At 38.4% G+C, this 11,041-nt stretch overlaps 1 protein-coding gene across 1 annotated transcript in view; it reads right to left on the bottom strand.

Annotated features, from left to right (window-relative positions):
* The window catches only part of LOC102514038 (testis-expressed protein 11), a 62,764-nt gene extending 62,119 nt beyond the window's left edge, over positions 1 to 645 (bottom strand). The window contains exon 1 of the mRNA XM_032474671.1: positions 589 to 645. Within this exon, the coding sequence (XP_032330562.1) occupies positions 589 to 645 (57 nt within the window). The remainder of the gene's footprint in view (positions 1 to 588) is intronic.
* Between the last annotated feature and the right edge of the window lie 10,396 nt (positions 646 to 11,041).

The raw sequence follows: 11,041 nt of genomic DNA, 5'->3' as shown, positions 1-11,041 counted from the left end.
TTATCATGGATTTTATTTAGTTTTTGTGACTCCCTGTAAGTTTTTGTCTTGTGGATAATCTGTTTTGTAAATCTACTAACCCATTACTGTAACTGTTTGTATTAAACAGGTATGAATATAAGCTCAAACCCCATTCTACTGAGAATGAGAAATTTTAAAAAGAAAACAGAAAAAATACTCTATATTTCCTTGCTTCCCTCTTCCACTCTTAATGATTAAGATGTCTTCTTTTATGATTTTGTGTTTATTTTATTTGTAATTCATGGTAGTTATCACCTTTCTAGTTATGAGTTTCTCATTTCTGTAGCATCCTGCTTCTTTGCTATTTAGAGTAGGCCTTTCAATGTTTCTTTTAGCATGGGTTTATTGTTGCTAAACTGTTCTAGATTTTGCTTGTCTATGAAATTATTTATCTCTCCTTCTGTTGTAAATGATAGCCTTGCTGGATAAAGTATCCTAGGCTGCATCTTTTTTTCATTCAGGAATTTGAATATATCTTGCCACTCCCTTCTGGATTATAGTGTTTGTGTAGAGAAATTAGCTGCTTATACGGCTTATACGGCTTATACGGCTGCTCTTGTAACTCACTCTTTGTTCTTCTCTTGCTGCCTTTAGGATCAATTCTTTACCCTTGACTCTGGCCATCTTGATTGTGATATGTCTTGGTGTGGGTCTGTTTGGGTTCTTCCTGTTTGGGACCTTCTGAGCCTCCTGTACTTGGATATCTGATTCCTTCTTTGTGTTTGGGAAGTTTTCAGTCATGATTTCTTCCAATATCTTTTCAATCTGCTTTGTTCTTTCTTCCCCTTCTGAAACCCCTAAAATGCGTAGATTGGCATGCTTTATATTATCCCATAGGTAGCTTATGTTATTTTCATTTGTTTTTGTTTCTTTATCTCATAGCTGTTCTGATTGGGTGCTTTCTGTTGTCCTGTCTTCTAGGTCACGTATTCGTTCCTCTGCATTAACTAGTCTGCTTTTTACAGCTTTCAGATCAGCTCTCATCTCAGCAAATGAGTTTACCAGTTCTACTTGGCTCTTCTTGATAGCTTCGATTTCATTGTTGACATATTTTATAACTCTAAACACTATTTCTTTTAGTTCCTTCAGTACTTTGATCACTCCTTTTTTGAAATCTTTATCTAGTAGGCCATCAATGTGTATTTCATTGATCATTCTTTCAGGGGATTTCTCTTGCTCTTTTAATTGGGATTGGTTCCTCTGCTTCTTCATCTTGCTCATATCTTTCTGGCACTGTGGCTTCTGGAGTATCAGTTATCTATTTTGGTCTTTAAAGAGTTTATTTATTTATCTACCTACTGCCTATGCAGGAATAAAACTTAAAAAAAGAGAGAGAGAGGATATTAAAAGAAGGGAGAAAAAAAGTTTTGAAAACAGTGTATAAACAATAATAGAAGTGCCATTTGAATCAGAATAGCAATCAAGTTGAGACATCTTTTAAGAACCTTAAAAAAAGAGAAAAGAACAAAATACAATATTTGAAACCTGTGTATAATCAAGAAAAGGAGATCAAAACCAAGAGAAATGAAAATGAAATGAGGTGGATTTTTAAATATAATAATAATAAAAATATTTTAATAGAAATATTTAAAAGGGATTAAAACTGTAGACATATAATTGTTTAAAAAGGAAAAATTAAAAAGGTAATAGAAAATAGAACAGATAAAAAAAGGTAAAATATAAAGAGAATTTTAAAAGATGGGAGGAAACAAAAATTTGAAAACAATGTATAATCAATAATAGAAGAACAAGTTGAAGCAGAATAGCTATCAAGTTGAGATGTCTTTTAAAAACCTTAAAAAAAGGAGAAAGGAAAAAAATCGAAACCTGTGTATAATCAATAATAGGAGATCAAAACCAAGAGAAATAAAAATGAAATGAGATGGATTTTTTAAAAATAATAATAATAATAAATTTTTCAATAAATATTTTAAAGGTATTAAAACTGGAAGGATATACAATTGTTTAAAAAGTAAAAATTAAAAAGGGAATAGAAAATAGAACAGATTTTTAAAAAAGGGAGGGAGGATGTGTTCTCGTGGAGACTGTGAGCTCTTAATGATTTTATTGAGAGGTCTTTCTGTCTTCACCTTGTTTTGCGAACTCAGCTTGCTTCTTTCAGATGCCCTCTGTTGGCAACCCTCGTCTGTGCTGCTCCCAATGCCTGTCAGCAAGCAGATCATGCCCCCTCCAAACACTGTGCTTGGTTGCAGTGCTCTTACATGGTGGCGGGCAGGTCACTCCACTTCCTGATGTTGTGGTCAGTTGCTTCACTTGCTCAAGGTAGGTGGGCAGGTTGCACCCTCTTCCAGCACAGCATTCAGGTGCTGCACTCCTGCCAGGTAGGCGGGTGGCCACCAGTCCTCTCCTGGTGCCAGTCGCTCCCCTGCTCTGTGCATCTGCCAGCTCTGCCTTGGGTCCACGCTCCATAGGTTGGCTCAGGGAAGATGGTGGAACAGCCCTGCCCCTGCTCTGTGCCAAAACTCAGCTCCTTGTTTGTCTTGGTGGCATGAGTTTTCTGAGGTACCAGGGCAGAAAGATCCTATCTGCCATGGCTGTAAACAAGTCTGTTTCTGGCCTTTGAGGCTGCTAAGCCCTTAGGTTCGGATTCAGGTTTCGACCCCACCCCCGTCTGGGCACTAAGCACTGGAGGATATGGCAGCTGTGGCTGAGCCCTGCCTCTCTTCTCCCAAAAACCTTCAGCTCGCTTTCAGAGATGGGGTATGGCACCCTTCCCCCCAGGGCACATCAGCCATGTTGTTTAGGAGGGCCTAGGTTGTTTTGCCTTGTATACCCACTCATCCACAGCACACAGTACCCTGCAGCCCCCCAGGCTTGCCTTTGTGCAGCCTGCCCCAGTCCTCTGCCCGGCTCAGGTAGCCTGTCCTGTTGCCCACCTGTTGCTTCACCTCTGGGGCTGTGAGTTGTAGAGACCCTCTGTGCCCATTTAACTTAGTTCTGTCGGTCAAGGGGTGCTCCTTACAGATCCAAGCCTTGGAGGTTCCCCCTCAGTCCCGCTACCTCTCCGTTGGAGAGTGGGAGATTCAGCAAATGAGCACTATTCCTCCTTTGTTGCTACCTCCCCATGGGACTGGTCCCATACTGTTTTGCTTTTTCTTCTTTTTTTCCTTTTCTCCTACCAGATTCTTGGTGTCTTTGTCTTTTGAAGAGGGTGATGTTCTGTCAGAGTTCTGCAGGTGTTCTTGTTGGCTGGGTGGGTCCATGGATGTGAGTTTTGGTGTATTTGTGGGAGGGGGTGAGCTACAAGTGTCCTTCTACTCCATCATCTTGGCCCCTACCATCTGGATATATTTCTAACTGAAAAAATTATCATGGCAATTACTATTCTGTGAGTTTGTTCATGTCTTCACATCTTTTTAGTCTTTAGAGTGACTTTGGATTTTTTGAGGATCACCTATCCAAAAACATAGAGCACTCTACTTCATCTTATACCAATCTCCCATCCTGTTTGTTAAACAAAAAACAGGTATGTGTAGTCTAAAAAGGCATCCAGGAAACCTGAATACTGACTGACTCTACAGTTGTGTTATAACTTGACCTCTTCCTAGCTCAGTGGCCAGGCAATCTTGAGTCAGAAGCTCTGAGAAAGCCCAGAGATAAAGTACATGATGAGGGAGGTAGAGAGAGAACCTAATTTGGATATTGGTGTGGAAATAAATGTTATAAAAGCCTCAAGGAAGTGGGAAAACATTAGAGAATGAAGGAAAGGAAGGGCTGGGACAGGGCAGCAACAGGGAAAGTGGTGGAGGTAAATAGGTTAGGGAGGGGTTTATCACTAATTCTTTACAACAAGAGTAAAGAGAACCAATGTTTACACAAGGAGGGGTGGAGTGTTTATACAGAGATGTGCTATACTTTGGGAGAGGCAAGTGTCAAGAAAGGGAAATAATGAAAGTGCAAAACATGCCTGGAGTTTATAAAGCTGGATGTTGCTTGTGTATCAGACAGAGAGAGGGTCAAGGTGAGGTTAATGGGTAAGGATATCAAGGGGGACCAAGGTCCTTAGAGAGAATGATCAAAGTTAGCCTTAGCCCCAGAGGGAAGAAAGTCTAATTGCATTACCTAGCACTTCCAGAACAGTGTCATATGGTCATGATAATAAGCATTCTTCTCCTATTCTTAGTTTTAATGGGAATGCCAGGTATAGCATGATGTTGGCTTTTAGTTTGATACAGATTTCTTTATAATGGCAAGTAAGTACACATCTATTCATATTTTATTAATGTATTTATTTTGTAAAAAAATTATTTCCCATCACTTGAGTTCTAAAAGTATCAAAGCATTAGCCCTTGCAGTCACTGACCTACAGCACACACTGAAAGAAATTCAGGATGAAGCATTCTGTATTTTGAATATATGGGCACCTAGATGTTAAGATGTATATCTATGGAAGAATTTCAGTGACCCCAGGTTTTTGCATTTTCCCATACATAGAAAAGCACTAAAATTATTAACAGACATATCTGATCCTCATGACTAGTAGTAACCTTTTACCAAGATGTATACTTGACAACATGGATTTCCCAGCCAAAAAAAAAAAAAAATCATTAATATACTGGTTCCTCCCCTACCTGTTCGTAGCAGTTCCTCAGAGCTATCTGAGAGGCTGTCTCCCAAGCTATAGTCCTCAGTAAGTCCCAAAATAAAACTGAAACTCATAGCTCTCACATTGTACTTTTTTTTTCAGTTGACAACTATTGTGACCATGAAGGGACCCAGAGCAGACTTCTTTCCTTTGCTTGAACTCTGTGATGACCTGGAGTTTTGGTTCCAGTGAGGATCCTGTGTCCATACACTTCCTCAAAAAATCTGGATGAATTTGAGTAAATATCTTCTGGTCTTGGACTTCCTGGTTATTGGTTGACAATCTTGAATTTTATTTGGTGATGAATAAAATGGTAACAGACTCCTCAGTTGAGAGACACTGAGAAGGATTTACCCTGTTGAGAGACACTGGGAAAAAGTGGGAGACACTGGGAAGATTTGCTCAGTTGAAAGACACTGAGTGGTTTGGACTGGGTGATTAGGCAGGAGGCTAGCCTAATTTCTTTCCTCAATTTGGCTACTATAACTGAATTTGTCAGAATAAAAGTGAAGATACCATATGAGAGCTCTCTGCTCCAAAGAAAAGGGAAACAGCTTCTCCTGGCCAGTTATGGCTTTCTCAGGCAATTGAGACATTTACAGGCGTGGTGGAGGTGAGTCCTCACCATGCAGTGGTCCCACTGGGACACCCACTCATTAATTAAAAACTTGCTCACCCAGTGACACACAATATAAGGGTTGATCACCCATTTCTGAGCACCATGGTGGTTTAGGCTACCAGAGGGGGGCGTTGAGATGCATAAAAGAGCTGATCTACCTCAGGGAGACACCTAGAGGAGTTAACTTCACAAACAGCACATGGGTCTACCACACAATTTCATTCCAACAAACCAACTTCAAAATGGGTAAGAATTTCCCAGAGAAATCAGGGTAGCCAGATAACCTCTGACTAGTACCCCAGTTGGGTTTGTGTACATTTGGAACTTATACTTGCCAGTTTTTTTAAATTGTGAATTAAAGGAAACCCTGCCCTGAAATGGCCAAGATGAGGCTTTCAACATTCCAAAACTGGTTTCTGGGTACACAGTTGGAGAAAGCAGCAGAAGATAAGAATTCTTGTCATGTCAGTCAGCCTCCTTAATCTTTGCCTGCAGGGTCTGTTGGAAATTAGAGTGGTAAGATTTTTTCTCTTTTCTAAAATTAGATTAGTGGGAGGACATATTTGTAGCAATAGCTTCTTGGATTTACTGACCCTTGGTTTGAAATTTGGTAGAGTACTCTTGGTTTGTTAATTCTTTTCCTCCCAGAGATGGTAACTATTTTTCTTTGTCTTTTGTGTCTTTTGTCATAAGAAGGAAAACCATTGGTCTGATTAGATATTCTTCATATCTTATTATATGTCCTGAGAACTTGACTTGTTGACTAGTGAAAATATTCTCTCTGGTCTCTGCCAACCAGAAGGTGCATGTACTGGCATAGATTTGGCAGTCAGTCAAATAGAGTGAGATTCCAAGCTACGTGTTCTTTGTCTGATTGTGTCAGCTCTCAGGAGAGTTTGTCATAAGGGGTCTCAATCCATAAGGGGCCTTTGTCATCTCAACCTTTGCTGTTTCCACGTATACAATGAAGTTCTTTAGTTTCTTAGAATATCTTTCAGAATAAAATTTCTGCATCTTGTGAGGGCTGCATCCTTTGCACTCTCTTGTGGGTCACCTCTTACATTCTTGGTTAAGACATAAAAAAGCTTATTGGTTTGAGCCACTATTAAGATCCTACTTAATAGTGGATCCAGATGATGGATCCTCTGAATTGGAAAGACTTCTAAATTGTTAAAATTTTAGAAAGTGCTCATCTTAAACAATTTTACCTATTTTAATTGGTATGCAAAAGCCCCAAAAGACGTCCAGGTTCCAAAATAGCTTCATTGAAGGATTTGTTGTAGAAGGCTAATGAAAGATTAAAGATATAAAATGTACCAAAAACAAAAGACTGTAAGACTGACATAGTTCCTACTGCTCCCCTCTATTCTCCTTTATTTGAGCACTCATTCTAGTAACCCTCTGTATGAATTGCTTTTCCACTCTGAAGAGACTATTAGTTACCTTTAGAAATGGGACCACTTGAGGCTGTAAGATATCCTCTTCAGGTCAAGGGCTGAACTGAGGGCCATAGTTAAAGCATTTCTTAAACCCAGGGAGGATCCTCAAAAGTTTTTATAAATGGATTACCAAGATGAGAGGCCACTTGTCTGACTATACTATCGACCACAGCTGATATTCAGAGCTTGATAAGAATGTTTTTGGCCCCCTCCCCTAAGTTAAATATACCCAGAGAAAAAGAAAAATATTCCAACATAGGTGGATGGGTATGTCTGTCCTCTGATATCATTTATGTGACCACCCAATTCTTTGAGGAATTAAAAGCAGCAGTCCTTGATTTTACAAATCTAGTCTTTCTAGGACTAGAGGTGTGGCTCCAGAAATAATTCAAAGCCCACCAATCCTTTTTCCACTCCCCTAAACCTCCCCTATTTATCTTAAGAGGCTTGTAGGTATTGAAAAAAATTCTGGCCCTAAGTTAACAAAAAATCCTCCTAAGATGAACTTGCATTTCTCTTCCTGTACCTTTGAGATATAAATGTTCTATCTGGACTTCTCCGGGAACTCTCATCTGGTTACCATTTTAAAATACAAATTTCAGGAAGGTGATTCATATCAAAGGAAAATCAAAGGAGGGAGAGGTCATTTGGAATTTTATTTGTCAAGGGCAAATACAGATTTTAAATATCTTCTCCATAAATATTAGTAAAAAGGGTTTAGTCATCTAAACAAGTGACCTTGATTTGTTTCATCTGCCAGAAACCCAATTTGAATCCAATCTCTTCTGTAACTGAAGGGTTTTGCACTACTGTACCTCTCCTCACCCTGACTCATGGCTGAAATTTTGGAATGGGAACTAAGGGTTCTCTGTGTCTTTGTATGTGTCTACATATATATATGAGTTGTAGATGTGTGGTACAGCCAGCATTAATTTGTAAGAGTTCTATTCATTTGGCTTAAAGAAAATTAAGCACTTAGATAAATTCACAGAAATATAAAAGAAACTAAAATGAATTTCAGATTCACATGATCTGGGAAATATTCAGTATTAAATTAACACTTGGTATTAAAGTCAGTTTAGTTTGTTGGTTTAATTAAACCAGATATGTCTAACATACAAATGGCCAATAGACACACAAAAAATGCTCAATATAGCTAATTATAAGAAAAATGCAAATCAAAACTACAATGAGGTATCACCTCACACCAGTCAGAATGGCCATCATTCAAAAGTCCACAAATAATAAATGCTGGAGAGGGTGTGGAGAAAAGGGAACCCTCCTATACTGTTGGTGGGAATGTAGTTTGGTGCAGCCATTATGGAAAACAGTATGGAGATTCCTTAAAAAAACTAAAAATAGACTTACCATATGATCCAGCAATCCCACTCTTGGGCATATATCTGGAGAAAACTGTAATTAGAAAAGACACATGCACCCCAATGTTCATAGCAACACTATTTACAGTAGCCAAGACATAGAAACAACCTAAACGCCCATCAACAGATAACTGGATAAAGAAGCTGTGGTATATTTATACAATGGAATACTACTCAGCCATAAAAATAGTAAAATAATGCCATTTGAGCAACATGGATGGACCTGGAGATCGTCATTTTAAGTGAAGTAAGCCAGAAAAAGAAAGAAAAATACCATAAGATATCACTTATATGTGGAATCTAAAAAAAAAAAAAGACACAAATGAACTTATTTACAGAACATAAACAGACTCACAGACATAGAAAACAAACCTATGGTAACCAGGGGAGAAAGGAGGTGGGAAGGGATAAATTGGGAGTCTGAGATTTTCAGATACTAATTACTACATATAAAATAAATAAACAACAATTTTTATTGGTATAAAACAGGGAACTATATTCAATATCTTGTAGTAATCTATAATGAAAAATAATATGAAAATGAATATATGTATTTATATACATGACTGAAACATGATGTACACCAGAAATTGACACAACATTGTTAACTGACTATACTTCAATAAAAAGGGGGAAAAAAAAAAACCAGCCATGTCTTTAGAGTCATCAACATCATTTAAAGGACTCTCTCCAACCTAGATTGAAGGACCCTTGTCAGGTAGCCTTAATCAGCTTTTGCACAGCATAACTGAAGGGAATTGATTCTCTGATTCATATTTCCCACTTGAAACGACCCCTGCAGTGGACTGATCTATACAGAGGACTGCTGACCTCAAACTCACCTCAAAACAATGCTCAAACAGATGAGAAACTACACCCACCCCAGGATGAGAAGAAGACATCAGAAGTAGACAGCTATCCCAAGATGTTGGACCTAACCGGTATGATTATTTATAGTGTTTTTTCATTTCTTGGACTTCTGCATATAAAGCAAATGTTTTTCTATCATGGGCACAAATCTCATGCAGAGTTTAAAAATTAATCTAATTGTTGGATTTATGGTCAGTTACTTACCTCCAAGTACTTTAGAGTTACCTTGGTGGATCTCTCCTCTCCAAGGCTCTAATTGAATGGCCTTAGGAAAATTATTCTAGAAGAAAGAAGTTATAGTTCTGTTTGGGTCACTATTGATATTACTAGATGGGACCTCTTCACTGGGCCAATTAATCATACTTACTCTGATCATGGCTATAAATATGAATGACTTCAAAAAATGTGTATCTAAATGGAAAAAAAATATGAATGACTTAAATCTGTATCACAATCACCCTTGTTTACTGTGCTTTTGCTGGTAACCTCTCATAACAGACTCTCTTCACCCTAAACATCCTCTTCTGTCTTTTGCTGAGGATGATATTCAAGGTGAGGGCCTTGGCCATTTTGGTGAGTTACTCAGTTTTTCTGGATCTTTCCATGTATACATGTTATTAAACCTTGTTTGATTTTCTCCTGTTAATCTTTCTCATGTCAATTTAATTTTTAGACAAGCCAGCAGAACCTAGACGGATAGAGGAAAATTTCTTCCTCCCTGACAATAGCCTTCAAAACCATCCAGTACTTTGGGGGTAGGAGGAGAGGATAGATATTTGGGAAAAATTTTTAAAAAGTAACACACACATACAGTAAAAATTTCAAACTGCATGAAAGGTCATACAATGAATAGTCCTCCCTTGAAATTCATTAAATACTCCCTCCCACCTCTTATTGCCAGCCCCTCAGTTTCTCTCCCCAGAGGCAACCACTGTTATCAGTTTCATACGTAGCGATCAGTACATAGTCTCTGAATAGTCAAACATATGGATATATATTGCCTCCTACTTTTTTATATAGATGGTAGCATACCATATAAACTGTTCTGCACCTTGCTTTTATATATTAATTTTTTCTCCCAAAATTTTGTCCTAATGATATTCCCTACTTCCTTTGTGAGTTTCATTTTGGCCATTTTTCTAGGAAACTGCCTGTTTCCCCAATATTTTCCAGTTTTCAGAGTTGTACATCATGTTGTATTGTAATTTAGGGAAAACTAACAAAATTTTCCATACCTATTGGTTTAAATGTTAATCCCACTTCCTCCACTTACAAAGATGAGGTTAGGTGGCCATAAATTGTGGCTTTGAGTTAGGAAGTGATAACTAGAGAGTGATAATTTTGGAGGTTATCAAGGAAATAAAAGAGGTTATTAACGGCCTTAGGGAAGCCAGAAGGGACTTGATAGACTGATAATGAGTGCTGGAGGTCAGGACGGGTTGGGTGGCATTGCGGGCGGGTAGGGGAATGGGAGGGGTGGAGTGATTGTGGGACGCTGAGGCTGGGCTTGGGGAATTGTACATAATATTCTCTTGTAATATAAAAAAAGTTTCATTATCTACTGGCCTACATTTTATTATTATTCCCATCAGTATCTGCATAAGTACTGACAATGTGCTTGGTTTGAGAAGGAGAATTATAATACTTAAACAAAACAGGACAAGACCACGCAAACAAGCGCACACCTAACCCTCATTAGTTTGGGAATTTTGTCACGCCATATTCCGCTCTTTCTTCTTAAGTTTACTATTTGTCTGCTTTCCTGGACTGCCTACCCCTCAAAATAAAGCACTCTATTTCACACCCATCTTCTACCCTGACTGTTAAAGGTGTAAAACTGTTATCCGCCTGCCCCAGCGAGGCACTCAGTATCCCTAATACTGCTTGTATAAATGATGGATGTATTGCTTGACCTCATTTTAGCCTGGGTGAGGTAAATTGGAAGACTGTAACACTGAGAAAGTCCCGGGATAAGATACAGAAAAGAGGTTGGGCATGTAGGAGTTTTCTTTAAAAAGTTATTCTTACAATAACCACCCTCTTTCAGCCTTGAACATCTTCAGTACTCGCCCCAAATCGCTTAACAACTTAGTAAATTGTAGTGGGA

This window comes from Camelus ferus, chromosome X (genome assembly GCF_009834535.1).
Source record: "Camelus ferus isolate YT-003-E chromosome X, BCGSAC_Cfer_1.0, whole genome shotgun sequence".
Lineage (NCBI taxonomy): Eukaryota > Metazoa > Chordata > Mammalia > Artiodactyla > Camelidae > Camelus > Camelus ferus.
Note: the sequence above shows the minus strand (reverse complement) of the source record. Positions and strands in the feature narration are given on the sequence as shown.